The sequence below is a fragment of the Bos javanicus genome, chromosome 8 (assembly GCF_032452875.1).
Source record: "Bos javanicus breed banteng chromosome 8, ARS-OSU_banteng_1.0, whole genome shotgun sequence".
Lineage (NCBI taxonomy): Eukaryota > Metazoa > Chordata > Mammalia > Artiodactyla > Bovidae > Bos > Bos javanicus.
The window spans coordinates 60,390,224-60,412,925 of NC_083875.1; the positions used below are offsets into that span (position 1 = coordinate 60,390,224).

Sequence of the window (22,702 nt, forward strand, 5' to 3'; positions counted from 1 at the left end):
GCATTTATTATTTGTAGACTTTTGGGTCGCAGCCATTCTGACTGGTGTGAAATGATATCTCATAATGGTTTTGATTTGCATTTCTCTGATAATGAGTGATGTTGAGCATCTTTTCATGTGTTTGTTAGCCATCTGTATGTCTTCTTTGGAGAAATGTCTATTTAGATCTTTGGCCCATTTTTTGATTGGGTCATTTATTTTTCTGGAGTTGAGCTGAAGGATTTGCTTGTATATTTTTGAGATTAGTTGTTTGTCGGTTGCTTCAAAAAATAAAGGAGTGAAGGTGATTCTTTGGCAGTCCAGTGGTTAGGACTCAGCGCTTTTACTGCTGGAGCCCGGGTTCAATCCTTGGTCAGGGAACTAAGATTCTGTAAGCTGTGTGGCACAGCCCCCCCCAAAAAATGTGTTTTTTTTTTCTCTATCATTTAATTACCCTTAATCTCTGCTTTCAACTAACTGGCTGCTGGAGAAGCTCTCAGGATGCTTTAAACAATAACCACCAGTCATTCCACAAAAATCAAATGCCTTGGGACTTCCCTGGTGGTCCAGTGGTTAAGAATCCACCATGCAATGCAGGGGACGTGGGTTTGATCCCTGGTTGGGGAACTAAGATCCCACATGCTGCAGGGCAACTAAACCTGAGCACCGCAACTGCAAAGCCTGCACACCACAACTAGAGAGTTCATGGACCCCAACGAAAGATCCTACAACAAGCAACAAAGACCCCACGTGCCACAACTGAGACCCAAAGCAGCCACATAAATCAATATTTAAAAAATACTAAATGCCTCTCATGCATCAGGTCCTATGCTAGGCATGAAGATGGGGAATAAGAGAAATGTGACCCATGCCCTTATGAATGCTTTTAGTCCAGCATGACAGACGTGGTAAGGAGTCACCATAAAGTGAGATACACATTACAAAGGAAATACAGGCTTCTATGCATGCAGGAGGAAGGGACTGACCCTAATCTAGGGGTCAGGGAGGCTTCTCAGGAAGTAACATGTGAACTGAAGGATGCTAGGAGAATAAACAGAACAAAACTTGACTAGGCAGAGCTGGCAGTGTGGGTGAGGTAGACAAAAAAATAGCATGGATAAGGGATTGGAGATAAAACACACACACACTCACACGTGATGCATTCAAGAAACTGCTAGAAGTTTAGTAAGACTGGAGCACAGATTGCAAAGGAGATTGTGATGAGAAGAGACTGGAGACATAGACACAGGCTATAGAGGGAATTTATATCAGTAAGACTATGTCACAAATAATCAATTCAAAGTGGCTTAACAATAATTTATTGGCTCATGTAACTGAAAAGTCCAGATACAGATTACAGTCCAGATATAGGCTCTAGGTTTAGTTTAGCCCCAAGGACTGCATTCCACAGTTCCTCTGTCTTTCATGGTTTTATCTTCATCTTAAGGCTGGCTTCCATTGGAGTTACAAGGTGGCTCCCCACAGTTCCAGAGGTTGTGTGCTTCCTTATCCATGTTTGGACAAAATGAAAGTGAGTTCCCTTAGTCATCAAATACTTGAAACACAGAGCTTCATTCTGATTGGCCCCACCTAGGTTCAAACCCATCAAGGAAAACAAGGCAAGAAAAGATGGTACCAGGTTTCTGACTTACACCACTTGGTAGAGGGTGGAAGAAGTAGTTTTGGGGACAGAGGAATTTGACTAGAGGCCTGTTGAATTTGAGATACTTGTGGGAGATCCAAGTGGGGACATCCATTAGGCAGGTGGTTATATATCTGAAATGAGCAGAGTCCAACGTGGGGATACTTGGCTGTCATCAGTTTACAGAAGCCATGGGAGTAGATGAAATTGCCTACAACATGAAGAGAGATGTAGGCAGAAGGCATGAAGGTCTCCAGCTCATCACCCTGTGTGTTCAGTTCCAAAATGGCTGATGGTACAGTGGGCTAAACGGTGACCCCCATAAAGACAAGTCCGTGTCCTAACTCTTCAAACCTGTGAATGTCACCCTATTTGGAAAAAGGGTTTTTGTAGATGCAGTTAAATTAAGAATCTTAAGATCATCCTGGATTATCCTGCTGCTGCTGCTGCTAAGTCACGTCAGTCATGTCCAACTCTGTGCGACCCCATAGATGGCAGCCCACCAGGCTCCCCCGTCCCTGGGATTCTCCTGGCAAGAACACTGGAGTGGGTTGCCATTTCCTTCTCCAATGCATGGAAGTGAAAAGTGAAAGTGAAGTCGCTCAGTCGTGCCCGACTCTTAGCGACCCCGTGGACTGCCGCCTACCAGGCTCCTCTGTCCATGGGATTTTCCAGGCAAAAGTACTAGAGTGGGGTGCCATTGCCTTCTCTGGGATTATCCTGGTGGGTCCTAAAACCAAATGATAAGTGTTCCTATAAGAGACAACCAGGGCTGCTTTCACATTCTGAGATGGCCCACACTCTGTCTGTGAAGTGTGTTCCCTCTAAATAAATCTCCTTACCTGTCAAAAAAAAAAAAAAAAAAAGCGACAGCCAGTAGAAGACACATGGACAAGAGAAGTCCATGTGAAGTTGGAAGCACAGATTGAAGTTATGCAGCCACAAGCCAAGGAATACCTGGAGCCACCAGAAGCTGAAAGAGGCCTTTGAACCTTCAGAAGGAACAGGACCCTACCAACACCTTAATTTCAGACTCTTCACCTCCAGAACTATGAGAGAATAAATCTTGGTTGCTTTAAGCTACCCAGTTTGTGGAAATTTGTTACAGCAGTCATAGGAAAATAATACAGATGGTGAGGTGGGCTCGGACTACAGGGCAGTCCCCAGAGCCCTACAAGGGCTGTGATTTGTCTTTGCTTCTGGTCCATGTCTGGGGAATAGGGGGATTTTTCTCCTGCTTCCCTGGTACATAGCTCCCTTCTCTGCAGCCATGGGATAAGCAGAGACATGGCTCTAGATGTCTTAAGACACAGACCCTAATGACCAAAGACTTGGCCTTAAGCAACCACAGAGAAATGTGTGCCAGGCCAAGACAGGAGAAGGGGGGTGACCCAGTCAATCAGCCCTGAGTACACTCTGTCCCAACCTAGGGAGACCCAGGAAACAAGACTCTGGGAGCTCAAACCTGTTCTAGAGTTTGGCAGACTCCCAGTTGCAAAGGCTCGATCCAGGATCAGAGTCCACGTTCCCCACCCAGACCAGAGACATAGTCACACACAGAGACGGAGAGCTCAAGAGACAGCACCCATGGAGAATGGCACTTGGGAAACTAGGGAGCCGGAGCACAGAGCTACACCTCGATGTAGATCTGGACTCTGAAATACTGAGAAAAAGCAGCAGAGACGGAGGGGAGACGTGTGGAGACACCACAGAGAAGTGTACAAGGAGACCCGACAGAGATCTAAAACAGAAAAAGATGGAAACATTCAAAACATTTGGAAAGGGAATATGGAATAAAACTATGATTGGTGCTGGAGAAAGTTCTGGACATGCAAACTCCAGACTTCAGGTAGCATGGTGTTCCTATCTCTGTCCTTCCCATGACTCCCCCATAGTCATTATCCCCTTCTGTCTTATCCAGGCCTATCTAATTTAAATATTATCATGTACCTTCCGTGTGTCTGGGTCCAACCAAGGTCCTGACAACACAGCTGCCCCAGGCAATGAGCTGACCATCAGGAGTGCCTGCTTGGATTGCCATGGATGTCTCTTAATTTAGCTCCAGAAATGGCAACCTAGATTGGTAGACTGATTGGCTCCTAAGATGACCGCTTGGAGTACAGCTGTTCAACCGTACACGTTTTGGCATACCGTATGACAGTCACTCTGACAAGGCACACAGTTTAGGGTGCTGTAGAAATGTGATGCCCCACTCCTGGAATAATTGTGGTTTGACATACACAAGTCATTGTCAATGGGCTCCCTGAAGGCAGGGAAGCTATCTTAGTCTGGTTTTTCTTAAGCCCTGGCACAGTGATCTGAAAAGAGAAAAATGATCAATAATAAAAGACAGTTGAATATCAGATGGACTCAGTCAAATACTGGACCCTGTCCTTATGAACCTCGAGGCTATTAGAGCAGATATAACATCATAAATCACCTTAATATGAATTGGATGGTAAGCAAGATTATTAGTGCAGGCAAAGAACTGTGGTGGTTCAGAGTTACCAGAAATCTCTTCCTGTGGTGTAGAGTTGGTCAAGCAAGACTTCCTGGAGATAGCCTTTGAGCTGAGTCTTTTTTTTTTAATATTTGGAGTATAGCTGATATACAATGTTTTTGTTAGTTTCAGATGTACAGCAAAGTGAATCAGTTATACATACACATATATCCATCCTTTTCCATATAGTAGTGTTCATATGTTAATCCCAACCTCCTATTTTATCCCTCCCCTCTACCTTTCCCCTTTGGTAACCATAAGTGTCTTTTCTAATTCTGTGAATCTGTTTCTGTTTTGTAAATAAGTTCATTTGTATCTTTTTTTTTTTTGGATTCCACATATAAATGATATCATGGTATTTGTTTCTCTGACTTACTTAACCATGAGAATCTCTAGATCCACCCATGTTGCTGCAAATGTTATTGTTTCATTCTTTTTTATGGCTGTGTAGTATTACACACACACACCCCTCCCCGCCGCCCCCCCCCCACACACACCTTCTTTATCTACTCATCTGTCAATGGATATTTGGGTTGCTTCCATGTCTTGGTTATTATAAATAGTGCTTCAGTGAACATTGGGGTGGTGCATATATCTTTTTGAATTATGGTTTTCTCCAGACATATGCTCAGGTGTGGGACTGCTGGATCGTATGATAGTTCTATTTAGTTTTTTAAGGAAGCTCTATACCGTTCTCCATAGTGGTTGTATGAGCTGAGTCTTGAATAATAAAAGGGAGTTACACAGAAGAGGTAGTAAAACTATATAACACGGTTATGGGTATATAAGTACTGATCCAGAGTGGAAACTGGATGGGACACTCAAGTGGTGTCCAGAGCCTGTTCTGTGCCAAGCATTACTTCTTTAGATAAGAGGTCATAAGGCTAGGAGGGTCCCCAAAGGGGAGTGGGGTAGCAGAAGCACCCTGGAGTTAGAGGCTAGTTACAAACCAGACTATAAATTTTCAACATATTTAATTAGCCTATACAACCGTGATGGTGTACATACCTACTGAATATGAGCCCCAGAGAAGAATCTCCTGAGATGGCCTTACTGTCTTCTGATTTGTCGAAGCCACTGGGGCCTTCCTAGAATGTGAGCTACAGAACAGCAGAGGCTGTTCTCCAGGTGAGTGCTGCATCCCTAAGGCCTAGAACCGTGCCTGGAGGACTGGAGGGGGCTCACCAAATGTTAAGTGAATAGGCAGACTGGGAACCCCCAGCCCATTCTTGGGGTCCTCTCACTCTTCACCTCTTCGCACCCATTTTCACCCTCAAATCCATGCTCCACACTACCCCCCAACATAACCTAGTGTGAGATATGGATTCTGTCACTCTCCTGCTCAAAGTATTTGATATCTCTCTTTTGCCCAGGATCCCAGTTCCCCCACTTTTTTTTTTTTTTTTTAAACCAATTGAACTGCTACTTCTTTAAACCCTGATCAGATTTTGCCAACTTCTGTGTTACTTTCTGAGGAAGAATTCATCTCTCTCCTCCAAATATTATGATAGTTTTGCCTTCAGTCACTAGACAGTGAGCTCCTCAGGACAGGGACTGTGTCTTGTTTCCATACCTCTAGCCTGACATATGCTATTATATGCTATGCTATGCTAAGTCACTTCAGTCGTGTCCGACTCTGTGTGACCCCATAGACGGCAGCCATCAGGCTCCCCCGTCCCTGGGATTCTCCAGGCAAGAACACTGGAGTGGGTTGCCATTTCCTTCTCCAATGCATGAAAGTGAAAAGTGAAAATGAAGTCGCTGAGTCGTGTCCGACTCTTAGCGACCCCATGGACTGCAGCCTACCAGGCTCCTTCATCCATGGGATTTTCCAGGCAAGAGTACTGGAGTGGGGTGCCATTGCCTTCTCCGGCCTGACATATGGTAGATGCTAAATAAACAGAAGAGCGAAAGGCATTCCCAGCAGCGAGAAAGAGATGAACAAAAGTGGTCAAAGGTTTGGATAAAAAACGAATAGTTTAATTTGGCTAGAATATGAGGGAAAGTAGTAGGAGATAAAATGGAAAAGTCTCTTGGGTAAGATTTTGAAGGGACCTGATGGAAGATACTTTGCAGAGTGTGGGAAGCCAATGAAGGTTTTTGAGCAGAGGTGTAATACAATGAATATTACATTCAGTTTTAACCCATCAGAGACTCATGAATATATGCAGCTGTCCATTCATATTCAAATTCACATCCCACCTATCCATCCATCCACTCTCCCACCCCCAGACTCCCCCAGGAGCTTTCCCTACCCCTTTACCTGCTCCCTAGCCCAGCCAGGGATGTATATATGGGCAGCTTCCCCTCTCAGCCAGAGGATGTGGGGGCCCCAGCTGCCTGGGGCTGGGAAACAAGCCAGGGTTAGCTGAAGCTGGCTGACTAGCAGTCGGGCGGTGCCAGAGAGAACCTGTATAGTGCCAGGTGGTGCCTTGGGTTCCAGGCTGAGCCCATGACCCCGATAACCTTCTGGCTGGGCACATACCTGCCCCTCACTCCACCCCATTCCCATCTTGCTATCGGGGAGGGGGCACAGGGCCAGTTAGACCCACAGGACTTTGGCTCCATCTCCAAAAGGCCCTTCTGTGAGTCAGCTTGCTCCCCTCCAGGCTTGCTCCTCCCCCACCCACCTCCTATTTCCTATGCACGTACAGCCCGTACACACTGTGTCCCAGGACACCCCACAGTCAGCCACATGGCTCCCCTGTGCCCCAGCCCCCGGCTCCCTCTGTGGATTCCGGCCCCTGCCCCAGGCCCAGCTGTGCAATTGCTGCTGTTACTGCTCCTTCTGGTGCCTGCCCATCCCCAGAAGCTGCTCTGGATGCAGGGTGCTCCCACCACGGGAGGAGATTCATCTGGAGAAGATGATCCACTTGGTGAGGAGGACCTGCCCAGTGAAGAGGATATACCTGAAGAGGAGGACTCACCTGAAGAAGAGGACCTACCTGGATTGAAGACAGACCCAGGAGAAGAGAATTCTCTGAAGTTAGAGGATCTACCAACTGTTGAGGCACCCAGGGACACTGAAGGCCCCCAGAATAACGCCCACAGAGATGAAAAAGGTAAGTGGTCATCAGCTCTGCAAACCTGGGCTCCAGGAGGTTGGTGCTTCCCCCTCATTAAACCCCAGCCCAGGGAGGGATTATTCAGGGAAGAAGAGGAGCCTGTGCTCTGACAGTGAATTTTCCCAACCCCAGGAGCTCCCTTGCCACTAGCCCCTTACTCCCTTTCAGAGCTAGATGAAGAGACAAAAGGGACACAGATGGAGAGAGGTAAGCAGGAAGAGACAGAAAAGAAAGGGGGAGGTTGGAGAGGAAAAAAAGATCAGAATGTGGAGAGCAAAGTATGAAGAGACAGGAGAGGAAGGAGGGGGGCTGGTACCAGAGGAAGAGCAGGAAGGGTTTGTAGAAATCACCGCATCTTCAGTCTACAGATGAGGAAAGTGAGACCTAGGAAGCGGGAAACAGCAGGTAGAGGAACCTGGTTTCTTGACCCTCAAGCCAGAAACTTTGGAAAAGGAGATGGAGATCAGAAAGGAAACAGGGAGAGTGGGGAGGAGGGATTTCTAAAGGAGAAAGATGGTCTACTAACCTGGGCCTGGGAACTGAGGTCTCCACCTGCTTTACAGACCCTAAGACAGTGGTTGCAAGCGGGCTAGTAGAATCTTTGTGTGGCCCATCAAGCTATGGCCTTTTATCTGGCTGCAACCTGTTGTGCCTGTTTCTGGTGTTTCTGTTACCTGCTATGCTTTTGTAAGAATCTGAGTTTGTGAACGCTGCTAGTGAGGACGGCCCACCTCTTTTTGGCCGCTGGGGAGGGACTGGGCTCAAAGATCAGCCTCTTCATTCTTCTCATTTATGCAGGGGATGGCCACAGTCATTGGCGCTATGGAGGTGAGACACCCACCCCTACACAGACCCAATCTGGGCACCCAGCTCTGCTGATGCCCGCACACGCATCCCTCTCACCTCGCATCCACGTCTGCCGGTCCCGGACAACACCCGCTGCCTGTCCCCCGCCAACCCCAATCCCCGCATCCTTTACCTGTTTCCCTCCCGGATGCCTCCTGACTCGACCGCATCACTTTTTCTCCTCCGCTTCCCTAAAAGTTCCTGATCTTGTCTTCAAACTTCCTGTACACACTTGCCCACTCCAGGCGCTCCGCCATGGCCCCAGGTGTCCCCAGCCTGCGCTGGCCGCTTTCAATCCCCGGTAGACATCCGCCCGGAGCTCACTGCGTTTTGTCCAGCCCTGCGCCCCCTGGAATTCCTTGGCTTTGAGCTCCCGCCACAACCAAAACTGCGCCTGTGCAACAACGGCCACACCGGTGAGGTGGCCTCCCGGGGGAGCCTCGGGGAAGGGGCGGAGTCTACCTGGAGATGAGGGGACGGTGATTGGAAGTTAGGCTGAGGGTGGGGCGGGCCCCGGTTCACCTGCCTCTCACCACACAGTGCAGCTGAGTCTGCCTTCCGGGCTGAAGATGGCCTTGGATCCCGGGCAGGAGTACCGGGCCCTGCAGTTACATTTGCACTGGGGGGCCGCGGGTCGCCCGGGCTCGGAACACACGGTTGATGGTCACCGTTTTCCTGCCGAGGTGAGCGCGCAGCTGTCCGCGAAGGGTCGAAGTGGAGTGCCGGGTAAGGGATCTCGCCTACTCCTACTGTGTCTTTTCTAGATTCACGTGGTTCACCTCAGCACTGCATTTGAGGAATTTGACGAGGCTTTGGGGCGCCCAGGGGGCTTGGCCGTCTTGGCCGCCTTTCTGCAGGTACCAGCCCTGGACACTCCCCACCTCTGCTTTCCTACGCCCTCGGGCTCAGAATATCTTGCCCCAGAAACTCCCATCCCTGCACCTGACTGTCATCTTCACTCATTAGTTCTTTGATTAACGCCCACTGTGAGCCAGGCTCTGGGCCACAAAAAAAGATCCCAAAACCGTTGATCCCGTCTCCCCGCAGCCAGTGAGGGAGGCTAATAGGGTAGACATATACAGAGGACACATAGTCAAAGAGGTAGTCAGGGAAGGCCTCACAGAGGAGGTAAAACTTGAAGCCTTTGCTAGTGGGAAAGAAAAAGAGATATTCTATGCAGAGCGAACAGTACACACAAAGACTCAGAATATGGCCCATTTGGGGAATGGCACATGTGGGGAATGGTCAAAAGGAAGAGTCATTTCTCTAATACTTTTATAACCCATAATTTCCCCTTTGCAGAATGCACTGAGTCTAGAGAAGCATTTGACTTCTTTGGACTTGTACTGATCAAAGGTACAAACACAATGATTAGAAGAGGCTAATAGAAAGGAAGGATGGTGAGACACCTGTTAGACTCACTGCCTCCCTGACTCATTAACACCAGCCTCACAGCATTGCAGAGAAGCACCTTGGAAATAGCGTGTCCTGGCTCCAAAAGTCAAACTCATGAATTATTAAGGTGAATGCAGAGGTACCATGAATACAAAGGTTATTGGGGTTGTCTGTGGCAGGACCACGGAATATGTATAGAGTTAGTGATAAGTGAGCCTGGAAAAGTAAGTAGAGCCCATCGTTGAGAGCCTTGTATCCTAGTAAAATGGCCCCGCATCCTCCTCTTCCTCCTATTTGCCACTGAAAATGAGTCCACCTAGTTAGGTCAGTTTGCAAAGTAGAAGTAAATGGACTTTGAGTAATAATACATAAGATTTTGTGTTTCCCCAGCATTCTCAGAGCTGGGGAATGGGGGAGGATTGTGGGAATCCGAATCACCTATAGGCCTCCAGCCATGACTCTAGATGCATGCATTCATCTGTCTTGCACTGTCACCTCCTAGGAAGGCCCAGAAGAAAACAGTGCCTATGAACAGCTGCTGTCACGTTTGGGAGAGATCACCGAGAAAGGTCAGTTTGTTGGTCTGGCTCCTACTCTTGATACCCTTGTCACAAAGAACCATCCTTGGGGAGCCTCAGGTCTGAGGATGGAGAAGGACTACCTCCCACAGAGAAGGGGGTTGCAGTATGAACTGGCTTACTGTGACCTTGATAATAACTATGAAGCAGAACACAGCAAACAGGCAAAGCTAACTGCTGCCCACAGATTTTTTGTTTAAAAACCAAACAGAAACCAAGATAAGATGAAAACAAAATAAAACCAAAAAACAGTGTTTGGAACTCCAGGGGTTGAGTCTGGAGAGCTAAAATTTTTCTTGAGAACTCTTACTCCTTCAAAGCATCAAATATTTGACTTTATTTTTTTTTAAATAATTTTATTTATGTTTGGCTGTGCTGGGTCTTCACTACTGTGCAGGCTTTTTCTAGTTGCAGCAAGTGGGGCTTTTCTGTAGTTGCAGTATGCAGTCTTCTCATTGCAGTGGCTTCTCTCGTGGAGCACAGGCTCTAGGGCATGTGGGCTTCAGTATTTGCAGGGTGCAGGTTCAGTAGTTGCGGTTCCAGGCTCTCGAGTACAGGCTCAATGTGGTGCACGGGCTTAGTTGCTCCGCAGCATGTGGGATCTTTCCCCGGCAAGGGATTGAACCTATGTCCTCTGCGTTGGCAGGTGTTCTTTTACCACTGAGCCACCAGGGAGCCCAGCATCAAATATTTTAAATTTGTAAATAATGTTGGAAATCTTCTTGTCCTTCTTAGTCACTCTAGGTCATTTTAAACTTCACCCAGCTGGATCTTACATTTTGCTAAACTAAAGAGAACTATGCTTTTTGAATTTTTGTGTCTTGTCTTTTATAGTTATAGGTATTTACTTACAAATTATTCAAATTACAAATTATTCAGAAAATTACTCATTTTCTCTTTTGATTCACTCTTGGCTTACATCTGCATTCCAGCATGTTGTCACAGTATGCAAAGTAAGAGTGAAGACTCAGAAGAAGGGCCAAGGTAGCAGTTCTCTTACTCTGTGAGCCCCCAAAGCCTTTTACTTTCTACCGAGTCATGTCCTGTGCTGAGTTATAGGAAGGGATATACTCAGTGAAGAAATAGTCTGAGGGAGTTGGGTCAGCTTGGTTTCTGGGATTTAAAAATGTATCCCCAGCCAGGCTGTGACCCAGGGCCAACCTTCATCCCACCAGCTGGCTTCTGAGCAGATCTCAAGGGCCCGAAAAAGTAGCTCCTGAGTTGTAGTCCCTGCCCTCTGGCAGGGAGGCACCCCCTGCACCCCTGTGGCTCAGCTCAGGAAGGTCAGACCATTGACCAGCAGTATATGGCTGGAGCCGAATGGGGACAGAGGGGGACAAGTGCTAGGGAAAAAAAATAAAAAATAAAAATGTATCCCTCTACCCCAGAGCTTTGGTGTGTGTATGAGGGGAAGTCAAGATAGGTTGGACCCCAGCACACATCCTCTCCACAGACTCTGAGACTTGGGTCCCAGGACTGGATGTATCTGCACTGCTGCCCTCTGACCTCAGCCGCTACTTCCGATATGAGGGGTCTCTCACCACACCCCCCTGTGCCCAGGGGGTCATCTGGACTGTGTTCAACCAGACAGTGAAGCTGAGTGCTAAGCAGGTGGGGTTGGGGTGTGGTGGTGACACTGGGGATGAGGAGGCAGAAAGAGATGAAGGGGCCGTGTGGGGGACGTGGACAGTAAGCCTGTGACCCATTTGCTTCTGTGTTATGAGCCCACCCCCCACTGTCTGCTGTCCTCCCCAGCTCCACACCCTCTCTGACTCCCTGTGGGGACCTGATGACTCTCGGCTGCAGCTGAACTTCCGAGCTACGCAGCCTTTGAATGGGCGAATAATTGAGGCCTCCTTCCTCGCTGGCGTGGATGGCAGCCCTAGGACTGTTGAACCAGGTGCCACTTTGTCTACTGATGCTGGGACCCCCTCTCCAGCCACAGGGCCTGCATCCTCTCTTGTGTCCTCACTTGTCTGTCACTGGTGGTCACAGCCCCCAGCTCTAACATCTGTTTTTTCTCTTCAGTCCACCTGAATTCCTGTCTTGCTGCTGGTGAGTCTGTGCCCCCTTCCTTGGCACTGTTCAGCCAGGGGCTAGTCAGGACCACCACTGCTACCTCTGTGTTTCTGTAGAACAGACTCCAAACCCAATAGGATAGTGTTGGATCAAGGTGGGGCTTACCCTGTCATCCCCAGAGCAAGAGTTGGTCAGAATGAAGCTCAAAAAACTCCTCCAATCCTCCTTCCCAAGCCACCTCTTTTGTCTTTAAGGAGGAAAAGGGTGCTTATCTTACCCCTCCTTGTGTACCCACCCCCTTCCCTTAGCTGGCCCCTGCTGGAGACACAGGGAGCAGCAGCGGAACTTCGGACGGAGCTGGTGGGGTGGGGTGCAGGTGGAAGCCTCTCTGAGGGAATCCTACGGGCTCCTCTTCACTCCCTGAGGCAGTCTCTTTCCTCCTCCCTCCAGGCGACATCCTGGCCCTGGTTTTTGGCCTCCTCTTTGCTGTTACCAGCATCACCTTCCTTGTGCAAATGAGAAGGCAGCAAAGGTATTATACTGACCCTCTCCCTCAGGCCCAGCCCCCACCTCCCCAAGTGGAATCCAGAGCAGCTCCATGCAAATTGCATGCAAATGAGCTCATCCCTGGTGAGATTTCTGATTAGGCTTCCCTGTTGTGTAGACATCTAAGTGAGACCAAAGGGAGTGTTAGCTACCACCCAGCAGAGGTCACAGAGACTGTTGCCTAGAGGCCTGCCACTTGGAGAATACGCAGAGAAGCTGGTCAGAGGAATCCGAGGGGCAGCTGAAGACTGTCTTGTTCATTACACCACTTCCTTTTAAACCTCCAAAGATATTTTTAAAAATGAATATTTCTAATAAAACCTGTGGAAAGCAAATCCTTGTCTCCTAAATCAAAAGGATGGTGCATTCATTTCCTATCACTGCTATAACAAACTACCACAAACTTAATGGTAATGGAAATTTATTCTCTTAAGAGTTCTCGAGGTCAGATGTCCAAAATGAATCTTATGGGCTAAAGTCAAGGTGTCTTCAGGGATGGTTCCCTCTGGACACTCTTGAGGGGAGAATATTTTCCTGCCTTTTTCAGCTTCTAGAAGCCAAGCATTCCTTGGCTTGTGGCCCCTTCCTTGCATCACTCCAATCTCTTGCTTCCATTGTCACATCACCTACAACTGCGTTGAAAGGACCCTTGTGATTATGTTGGGCCCACGCAGATAACCTAGAATAATCTCCCCATCTCAGAATCCTTAACTTGACTTCAAAGTCCCTTTTCCCATGTAAGGTGACATTTCACAGGATTAGGATGTGGACATCTTTGATGAGGCAGCAGGAGTCTGCCTAACATAGATGTCATCAGGAAGCGGGCAGAAATGACCTATAGTGTTGGAATGACCGTGTGTGTGTGTGTGTGTGTCTGTCTATCTGTCTATAGTGTTGGAATGACTGTGTGTGTGTCTGTCTCTCTGTCTATAGGGCAGGCTCAGTCTCTAGGCTTAAAATCAGTGAGGCTTTTGGGCTTTCACCCTGCTCAAGTGAAACCAATGTAGTTTTGTGGTTTTGCCTTCCAGTTGTGTTGTGCCCAGCCACCTGCTGGAATGGGGCAGTGCCCCTGACCGCAGCTCCTCTGCCCTGTGGGGAATAAGGGCCAGGATGCTCCTCCAGCCCTGCCAGGCTCCTCTGCTCCACACAACCCGTTCACAACCCCTCCTCGGTGAGCCTAGTGCCCCCATCCCTCTGGCTCACTCAGAGCTCCTTCCAACTTCACTTTTCCCCTGAGGCATCCTCTCCACCTTCTCCACTTTGGAAAATTACCACCACCACTGCCAATACCCAAGAAAGGCTTAAAGGGCCCCATCATGCTGGTAACATCAGTTTTATTGGTTGGGTTGGCAGCTAGCCTGGCTGGGGGCAGGGCCAGCCCTCAGAGGTTGTTGAGCTCCAGCAGTGTCTGGTCGAGGGTCTGGTGGATCTCCACGTTCTCCTCCTTGGCACTGGCCAAGGTCTCTGCGAGGGGAAGCAACCCGTGAGCAGGGGTGGGGTGGGGAGACATGAGGGGAGAAACATGGGGAGGCATGGACAGGGGGTGTGACAGACACAGAGTGGGCTGGAGGCATACAAAGACACAAACATTCAGGGATCTGGGGACCCCTTGGGTGGGACAGACAGATGGACTGACCAAGACAGGGATGCCTCACTCAAGGCTTTGGGGCCATGGAGGTGTATGGGAAGGCCCGAGTCATAAACTAATTTACCCTCCTTCTTTAGAAGGTTCAAGAGTTGGAAACAGGAGGAAAGACAAAAACTGAGCCAGGAAAGGGAGTGTCAGACAGATAGACAAACTCGAGGCAGAAAACAGACCTGCAGCGAAAGCCCCCACGTTGCTGGCATCCAGTGTCATTCCAAATGTCATCCCGGACCTTTAACAACCTTACATCCCTCTCCTACACTTCACCTGCCCACTCCCCTTCCAGTCATTCCTTTATATCCTGGAATCTCAGCTGAGCACTCTAAGGGCAGTGACATGCCTGGGTTTGCAGAAGGGCATGTATCTCAGAGGCACCAGAGGGCCCGTGGTGAATGACACAGTCATACGTGCCCACATGCGTCAGTGAGAGTCATGCAGAGGGGGTTCTGGGGTAGGCCTCAGTGTTTTGTGGGTGATCTCAGTGGGGGAGGGAGTCACAAGATTAGGGGTGCCCACAGGAGCCAGGGTCTCAGCAGTGAACCAGTGCTCTGTGGGGGTGATGGCAGTGCTCTTTAGAGGGCAGGAAAACAGCATGGAGACCAAATGGAGTTTATTAAGCAGCAGAGAGTGTGGAGGCCGACAGTAGAGGGAGGAGTGGATGGATATAGAAGGATGAAGCAAGTGCCAGGATGGGCAGCGGATGTGGTGAGGGCTCTCCTAGGCTGCACCCAGCCTGGCTTTGCAGTGTTGGCAATTTCTGCTCCTCCTGCTGGCCCTGCTTCCCATAGAGAAAATGGAAAGGAGAAGAGAGAGGGGGCCGAGGGCCACGCTGGTGAGGGGCTCAGAGGGAGGTGATGTCATTGAGCGCGTTGTCCAGCTCCTCACTGATGGCCTTGTACTTCATCTTCTGTGCATAGACTTCATCTGGTGGGGGGTCCAGGAGAGGGGGGCCAGGTGGGAGTGTGGGGAGAAGGAATGGAGGGAAAGAGGAGTGGAAGGAGAGAGGGTAATAGAGAGAACAAGAATCAGAGAGAGGTGGATGAAGATGGAATGAGGGAGACAGGCCAGAGAACAGGCTGGACAGCCATCAGGGCCCCCTCCTCTCCTCTCTGTACCCCTATGTCTTTTATCCTTCTCTGTACCCCAAGTTGGTGCTTCCCCAAGGAGCTCCTGCCTCCCCCCAGGGACCTGGGGGCACAGTGCTTTGCATAAGCAGGAGTGCTTGCTGCAAGGGGAGGACACTCAAGCCAGAAAGGTCTAAAGTCGGAGAGAAAATTGAGGCTTGCCTGAGAGGGCTGGAAGCAAGAGATGTGGGAGTTATGAAAGTGAAATAAAAGGGAAAGACAGTTTTAGGCACAACGTTATTGATAAGAGTGAGAAGTAGCTACAGACTAGCAAACACCTGGATATTTGTTTTCATTAAATCTAGCTTAGAATAGTATTTTCCATTAATGTTTTTATGAAAACCTAGATATTAAACCAAACAGCTCTCTATTTAATAAAGAGGGTGCTGTACTTGGAGACAGTGTTATCTAGATCAGTGCTACTCAGAGTCTGGTCTGAGGACCAGCAGCATCTGCATTGTCAGGGTGCTTGTTAGACACAGATTCAGTCCAAAGTCACCAGTCACTTCCGAGCAGGACCCAGGAATTTGTATTTTTTAAAAACTCTCTGAGGGGATTCTCATGCCCACTCAAGTTTGCAAAGCACTGGAGTTGATGGGGCTACATCATCTATCTACTTGGATGGGAGGCACAGACTGCCAAAACCTGTGGAGTCCTAGGGGATCCAGTCCTAATTTACCACTGGCAAGTCCCATGGGATAGGAAGATAAGTCATGGGGAGTACAGACCTATTTTGAAAGTCTCGGGGGTACAGAGGAATATCCTTTTTACCTTCCAGGTCATCGATGGTTTTCTCCAACTTTGCCACCGACCTTTCAGCAAACTCTGCTCGGGTCTCAGCCTGGGTGTAAAGGCAAGATGGGGAAAAATGACAAAAATCTAGACCCTCCCAGACACTATCACTTAAGTCAACCTTCTGTTCTGCCCCTGTTCCCAATTCCTGCCATAGGAGGTCTCTGGTAGGGATTGGGGGGCTTGAAGGTCATTCGGACTGAAAGGACTCTCACCTCCTTTAGTTTCTCCTCCAGCAGTTTGATCTCCTCTTCATATTTATCTTCTTTGGTGGAATACTTTTAGGGACAGACACAGGTCATCAGTACACCACCCCCACAAAGCCTTCATTTCTTCACGGAGCCCCACAGGCTACTCCTGATTTTGTCTCCATCAAACACTGCGCCCCGCCCTGCCTGGGCCCATCGCCTCCCTTCCCTGAAGGAACCCATCCTCACTGCCCCTCTGCCCCCTCTACCTTGTCCGCTTGGGCTTCCAGGGATTTCAAGTTGTTGGTAACAATTTTCAGTTCCTCCTCTAGGTCCCCACATTTACTGCAGGGGGGTGTGTGGCAGGGTGGGATGTGAAGGCACAGTGGGGGAGACAGTGGAGGTGGCACAGTGGGGAAGGGGTGGAGGAGGGAAGAGAAGAAGAGCAAAGTTGTGAGAGTGACAGCAGGCAGAGACTGGAAGCCCCAGGCCCTTCCCGACCCCCAGCAGGTTGAGAGAGAGCAGCCTGAGGTGGAGGGGAAGGTGAGCCGAGAGAAGGTGCCATTGGCCAGAAAGGTCCAGAGAGGTGACTACCTCCTCCTCTGAGGCCATCAGGGACTTGAGGGCCTGATCCATGGTTCGAAGCTCCTCCTCCAGCTGCCTGGCTCGGCTGGGGGCCAGCAGGTAGGGGTCAGAGGCAGGACCTGTCCCTGGGGTACCCTGACTGGGGAAGCACCTCCCACTGCACAGAGTGCCCCACAGCCATGGGCTCAGGCCGAGGTTCACTTGCTACCCTGGGGTCTCCTTACCTCTCAGCCACCTCAGCTCTCTCTTCTGAGCGCTCCAGCTCTCCTTCCAGGATCACCAGTTTCCTGGCCACCTGTGGGGATGGGGGAGCGAGGAGGAAATCCATGGTGAATGATTGGGGGTGCCTGGGGTTCAGGCGTGAGAACAAAGTGGAGCAGGGCTATCACCTCCTCATATTTGCGGTCCGAATCCTCGGCGATGTGCTTGGCCTCCTTCAGCTGCATCTCCTGCAGCTCCATCTTTTCCTCATCCTTCATAGCTCGGTTTTCGATGACCTTCATTCCTCTGAGAGGCAAGGTGAGTGGTGGGGGTGGGGTTAGGTCCAGCAGGGACAGGCTCCCGGCTCCCTCCCCACCCCATCCTCTGAGGACCCCGCTGCCCACCTCTCGCTCTCATCAGCTGCCTTCTCAGCCTCCTCCAGCTTCTGCAGGGCTGTAGCCAGACGCTCCTGTGCCCGGTCCAGCTCCTCCTCTACCAGCTGAATGCGGCGGTTCAGGGAGGCCACATCTGCCTCAGCCTGTGAGTCAAAGATCAGAGGTCAGAAAGGCTGTGTCTGCCTTGGATGAGGATCAGAGAGGCATCAGAGGGTGGTTAAGATGCTTGTCAGAACAAAGCTAAGCTTTCTGGCCTCCAGACATTCAACCTATTTTTTTTTTTTTTCCACTAAACCATCTTCTTCGCAGATTCTGTGTTCCAGCCCAAAACATGCACTCTTGGACAAGCTCCATTCCCCTGCTTCGGGGCCTCTGCTAGCACTGTGCTTAGTCTCCAGTGGGTATCTGCACACAAATCCCCTCGTCCTGTGTGAGAGCACTCCAATTGCTGGTATCAGGTCTGAGGTAGCCCTGACTCCTCAGCGGAGTCTGGCTCAGGCAAGGGGTGGGAAAGAATCAGGCCAACCAGGCCACAGTGCTGCGAAAATCCGCCAATCACAGAATCAAGCTCTGTGATGTCACTGGCTGCCGGGCAGACTCACAGCAGGAAGCTTAGGCGGCAAGCCAGGCTGTAGCAGGAGGCTCTCTGCCAGTGCTGGATACAAGTGGGGGCAGTGCAAGCGCAGTGTGAGTGGCAGATCCGCCACTGATCCTGCAATATAGAGGCAAAATCGTGGAGGTTTTGGAGATGGTCCATAGAAAGGGATGATACCTTGAGAAAAAGAGGACAGAGCAAGAAAGATCCCAAAAAGGCAAAGGAGAGAAGCAGTGCAATTTGGTGTTAAGAGCATCTGCTCTGAGTGACACTGCTGTCTTGGAGCTACTTGTGTGACCTTGGGTAACTTATTTAGTCTCTCTAAGCCTTGGTTCCTCCTTTGTAGAATGTTCTGAGATAATGCAGTGCTTCTAATGCTGGATTAATAACAGACCATTAGGGAGGAAACGAAAAAAAAAATCCAAGTTCTTTAGCTCCATCCTGGAGCCACTGAACTGAGATCTCCAGGGCAGAGGCTTGAAAATCCTATCTTTTTTTCTTTTTTAAGCTTTCAAGGGATTCTGAGGAGCCTGGCAGGGGGTTGCAGAGTCAGACATGACTGAGCGAGTATCACTCATTCACTCAAGGGATTCTGATGATAAGCAATCTTGGGAAATAGTAAAATAACACACAGAAAGCACTTGAGCAGGTGCCTGCAGAGTCCCCATCCCATAAACATGGGACTCTAGGTTCAGGATTGGAAAGGAGAAGGGACCAGTGCAGGGGAAGAAGAGAGTGAGAGGGGAGAGACAGGTGGCAGCGCTGGGGGAAGGACAGGGGAAACAGCACCATATGTAGAAAGTAGTGTTGCCCTTACAGTCCAGGGGCTAAAGGCCACCTAGAGTGACAGGAACCCATCCTGGGCACAGGACTGGATGACTCCGTGTGCAAAGATTCTGGGGACCGCACTGGGGGTTGGGAAGAATGACTCTGAGGAATCTTGGAGGTCTAGAGAGAGGTGAGACTCTATAAAAGGGAACCTCTCTTCATGGTCATCGGGTAACAAGTGACTCTGGAGAACCTGGGAAGTCCTGGGGCCTGCATCACAGGACTGACTTTTGGCATTTTGTGCTTCTCAAGTTTTTCCCAGTTAGGGATGCTGCTCTCTTAACCACAGGACAGACAGTGCCATCCCCATTGCACAAACGGGAAGCAAGAGAGGAAGGAAAGACTGAGGCAGTGCGTAAGTTAAGTGCTGTGTTCAAGGTCATACAAGTCTGGGCAGTGCTTCCTCTCTACTCCTGGCGCTGCTGCCCCGCTTCCCCAGCTCTGTCCCTGTCCTCCCCTCCTCCTCTTCAGCCCCCACCCAGCTCCTTGGGTTTCCAGGCCTGCCTCCAGCTGCACTGGGCCGTAGTTATTTATAGAGTGTCAGATGCCCAGGGTCGCCTTCACCAGCAGCTGCAGGCCAGTTCCCTTCCAAGTGCCAGGGCGGGTGAAGAACCAAAACCAAAGACTGGAGGTCAGAGAAACCAACCTTGGGGGCAGAGTGGGGTGGGGAACATGGATAATGGTCAACACAAACAGTAATGTCATCTCTGATCTCGGATGTTCAGACCATGCTTATGCTAATCCCCCCATCCACCCAAGTTGAAGCCTCATTTTAAACTTAATCCTGGGTGGAAGGCAAATAGGGAACAGGAGGCAGAGAAAGTACCAGGTCCAAAGTGTTATGGCCATTCTCCTACCTCAAGGTGGGGGTTGGGACTGGCAGGAGGTGGAGATGTCTGGTTAGGAGGTGTGGGGTGGGGAGAGAAATCTCAGAGTGAGCAGGACTTGCCAAGGTGGCTGCCCTGGCATTTGTGGCCTTGTCCCTCTGCCCTGTGGCCTGGCATGGTCTCGAGGCTGACAGCTTAATGAGGGTAAATAAGGGACCGACAGAACCTGAGCTGGGGGCCTAGTGCACAGCAGGGCCACTGGAGCCAGAGGTCAAGGCCAGGGAATTTCTAATGGCCCCCCAGGGGTGTAACTGAAGTCAGGGCCCATCTTTGGATTCGTTTTCTCTCCCCCTGCCCACAGCACCTACACCCACAGCCCACATCCCCAAAATGTAGCTGCAGTTTTCTCTCCATTTTCAGCTGGAGGATTAGTTGAGGTGGAGGGTAAATTCTTGTACTACTCACCCCCACGATGACTCATTGTTTGATCACTGTACATTCTAAGAGCTGGAACCCAATGGAATTGCAATGCTATGTCCTCTGGGGGAAGTGGTAAGTGGTTTTGATTTACCCACTGTCTTGAATTATTTGTGCCAGCTTGCTCTAGCCTGGGTTCTTGCAAGGAAACCCTTTCAGTCCTGCTGAAGAAGGTCCCTCCATCCCCATCTGGGACCCCTTCCAGTGCACTAATTCTCCCACACCCCCAGGTCCACACTCACATCAGTGGCTTTCTTCTCAGCCTGCTCCAGTTTCTCCTGGGCATCCTTCACTGATTCAGAATACTTTTCCACCTCGTCCTCCGTCCCTTTTAGCTTTTTCTGGAGGGCCTGCTGCTCCTCTTCCAGCTGGGAGAGAAAAACATCAGTCAGCCAGGCCCAGGCCCAGGCCCAGGCCAGAGTCAGGGGTGTGTGTGAGGGGGTACTGAGATATTTAGAGGCTGTCAGGGAGGAAGAGGGATATCAGAGGACAGTGGGGGACAGTGCAGCTAGGGGTGTGTAGGGATCTGGTGGGAGTAGAGAGAAAGTTCCCAGCCCCAAGGAGCAGGCCCATCATGGCTCTCTGCAAGGGCAGGAGTGGAAATCTGGGAACTGGGGCTCCCCAGGCTAAGGTGGGTGGAATGAAGTGTGGCTCTGGTGCGGGACCTTCCGGGGTACTGTGAAGGCCCAGCAGCCCCCACACTGGACGGTAGAGAGCATTGGTGAGCAGGCCAGTGGCTGGGGGGCATAGCGCAGGGCCGACCCTGCCCTTATTGTGGGGTGGGGCGGGGGCTGCGCCGGGCCTGGGACCCCCCCACCTGCTTGCAGCGGTCCTCAGCTTGCTTCTTGTCGGCCTCAGCCTGCTCTGCGCGGTCGATGGCATTCTCCTTGTCCAGTTTTAACATCTGCATCTTCTTCTTGATGGCGTCCATGGTTGCAGTGGGGGACGGGCCGGCCGGCGGGCAGTGAGGACCGGGAGAACTGGGCTGGCCTCTCGGACTGGGCGCACGGGTGGCGGGCAAGGAGCACCAAGCGGGACTGGGATGTCCCTGCCGCGCGGGCGCCTAAAAGGCGGGGAGGGACCGGGCGGAGCTGGGGGCCAAGACCCTCCCCCACTGCGTCCCAAACCTTGTAGGGGCAGAAGCACTGCAGGGTCGGGGGGCGCGGCCACCCCCTGCGCCCACCCCCTCGGGACCGCCCCCTCGGGGCCCCGCCTCTCCCTTCTATCCCACCCATCTCCATTCTACCCCCACCCCGCCCGCAGCCGTCGGACGGGAAAGTAGATGGATAGTCGGCTGAAAAAACTAGCGCCGCGGAGGGGAGGGGACCCTGGGGCTGGGGGCTCCGCACTTCTCCTGAGTGACAGCGCGGCCCTGTGGCAGCTGCGGCTGGGGCCCGTGGGGCTATTTCGGGGCTTGAGCTCACGGCAGCTGCCCGGGCACAAGGACCAGAGTGCAGAGTGTTCCCCCCTCAACTGCAGCAGCCGCTGCCCTTAATTTAGAAGTTTCCTGTAAATCCCCTCGGATTAAATGTCTCTTGGGAGGAGGGACTCCTCTGCCACTTTAGTGCCTCAGTTTACCCTGAGTTCCAGACTCTGGCTTTGCGTTACCGACACGGCAGTGACAGCGATGAGTCTCACCAGGGACTTGGGGAAACTGAGGCAGGAGGGGAGCCCAGAAGCCCGGTCGCAGTGCAGATTGAGGCCGGGTTCGCTGCCCCCGAGGGCGGGCCTGACCTCTCTTCCCCTCGCTCCCCGCTTCCAGCCCCTACCCCCGGAGCCAGGGCCCCTCCTCTACTGCCGACCAGCCTCGGATCCCAGCTCCGCGCCCGCCCGCCCCGCCCCCCACGTGCCCCGCATATTTTCCACGTGGCTTCTGCCAGGCAGGACGCTGCGCGCTCCCTACCCCCATCCCCACCTCCACCGGGACGCGTCCCTACGGTCCCTTCCCCGTCCCTCCTCCGGACCCACCCCCACCGCCCTCCACTCACCCCCACCCACCCCCGTTTTCCCCTAGCTTCCCCGGGCGCCCTCCCTTCTCCTCCCCTTCTCCCGGCGGACTCTCCTCTCTTCCCTTGTGAGCCAACTTTACGCTGAAATTTCTTTTCTGCCCTTTTTTGGGATGTTTCCCGTGGGGAGGCGGGGCCAGGCTGGGGCGAGGAAGGCAGGGGCAAGGGTAAGAGTTCTGAGCTGCTGGGCGTCAGCGGCTGAGGGTGGGGGGAGGTGTCCCCCCTGACCGCGGGCGCCACAAACAGCTCTGGGAGCCGGGGCCAGGGTCGGGAAATCTGGGGCACGGGCGTGAAGCTGTTTGTTTTTGTTTTCGTTTTTTCCTCGGGGTGGGGTGGGGGGTGGAGAGGAAGTGGAGAGCTGCCTTGGAGGGGGGAAGGGGAGACCAGGCGGAGGAAGCCTTGTTCCCGAGGGGCAGGCGGGTGGGAGGCCTGGCTTTTGCTGGTGAGGTGGAAACCGTGGGAATCCTGG

General features: G+C 51.3%; 2 protein-coding genes and 1 long non-coding RNA gene across 8 annotated transcripts; 1 reads left to right on the plus strand and 2 right to left on the minus strand.

Annotated features, from left to right (window-relative positions):
- Positions 1-406: 406 nt before the first annotated feature.
- On the minus strand, positions 407-8,287 carry LOC133253314 (uncharacterized). Of its 2 annotated transcripts, XR_009738284.1 has the most exons (3): positions 8,166-8,284; positions 3,572-3,939; positions 407-1,832 (listed from the first exon to the last, which is right to left on the minus strand). It is a non-coding gene; the product is annotated as an uncharacterized LOC133253314 (long non-coding RNA). The 2 variants fall into 2 exon arrangements; XR_009738285.1 differs by having other exon boundaries at positions 407-3,939; positions 8,166-8,287.
- CA9 (carbonic anhydrase 9) lies at positions 5,133-12,905 on the plus strand. 2 transcript variants are annotated; one of them, XM_061426885.1, is made up of 11 exons: positions 5,133-7,183; positions 7,985-8,014; positions 8,278-8,448; positions 8,573-8,715; positions 8,797-8,889; positions 9,930-9,996; positions 11,459-11,616; positions 11,761-11,905; positions 12,034-12,060; positions 12,475-12,556; positions 12,689-12,905. In XM_061426885.1, exons 1-11 carry the CDS (start codon positions 6,574-6,576, stop codon positions 12,753-12,755), a joined length of 1,593 nt encoding a protein of 530 aa, XP_061282869.1. In that variant the 5' UTR covers positions 5,133-6,573; the 3' UTR covers positions 12,756-12,905. The 2 variants fall into 2 exon arrangements, with proteins under 2 accessions (XP_061282869.1, XP_061282868.1); XM_061426884.1 differs by having other exon boundaries at positions 12,475-12,905.
- Positions 12,906-13,887: 982 nt separating this feature from the next.
- TPM2 (tropomyosin 2) lies at positions 13,888-21,433 on the minus strand. 4 transcript variants are annotated; one of them, XM_061426907.1, is made up of 9 exons: positions 21,045-21,356; positions 20,470-20,595; positions 17,510-17,643; positions 17,294-17,411; positions 17,129-17,199; positions 16,589-16,664; positions 16,347-16,409; positions 16,111-16,180; positions 13,888-14,034 (listed from the first exon to the last, which is right to left on the minus strand). In XM_061426907.1, exons 1-9 carry the CDS (start codon positions 21,156-21,158, stop codon positions 13,952-13,954), a joined length of 855 nt encoding a protein of 284 aa, XP_061282891.1. In that variant the 5' UTR covers positions 21,159-21,356; the 3' UTR covers positions 13,888-13,951. The 4 variants fall into 4 exon arrangements, with proteins under 4 accessions (XP_061282891.1, XP_061282893.1, XP_061282890.1 ...); XM_061426909.1 differs by lacking the exon at positions 16,589-16,664 and adding an exon at positions 16,914-16,989 and having other exon boundaries at positions 21,045-21,293; XM_061426906.1 differs by lacking the exon at positions 13,888-14,034 and adding an exon at positions 14,809-15,139 and having other exon boundaries at positions 21,045-21,433.
- Between the last annotated feature and the right edge of the window lie 1,269 nt (positions 21,434-22,702).

Bases quoted from the DNA above. Each gene is read 5' to 3' on its own strand.
- CA9 (XM_061426884.1), top strand. From the start codon at position 6,574: ATGACCCCGATAACCTTCTGGCTGGGCACATACCTGCCCCTCACTCCA. The intron at 8,890-9,929 runs GTACCAGCCCTG...GTCACCTCCTAG, and splicing joins TCTTGGCCGCCTTTCTGCAG to GAAGGCCCAGAAGAAAACAG. The intron at 9,997-11,458 runs GTCAGTTTGTTG...TCCTCTCCACAG, and splicing joins GGGAGAGATCACCGAGAAAG to ACTCTGAGACTTGGGTCCCA.
- TPM2 (XM_061426907.1), bottom strand. From the start codon at position 21,158: ATGGACGCCATCAAGAAGAAGATGCAGATGTTAAAACTGGACAAGGAG. The intron at 17,644-20,469 runs GTGAGTGTGGAC...TTTGACTCACAG, and splicing joins CTGAGAAGAAAGCCACTGAT to GCTGAGGCAGATGTGGCCTC. The intron at 16,665-17,128 runs GTAAGGAGACCC...ACCCCCCTGCAG, and splicing joins AGAGCTGAGGTGGCTGAGAG to TAAATGTGGGGACCTAGAGG.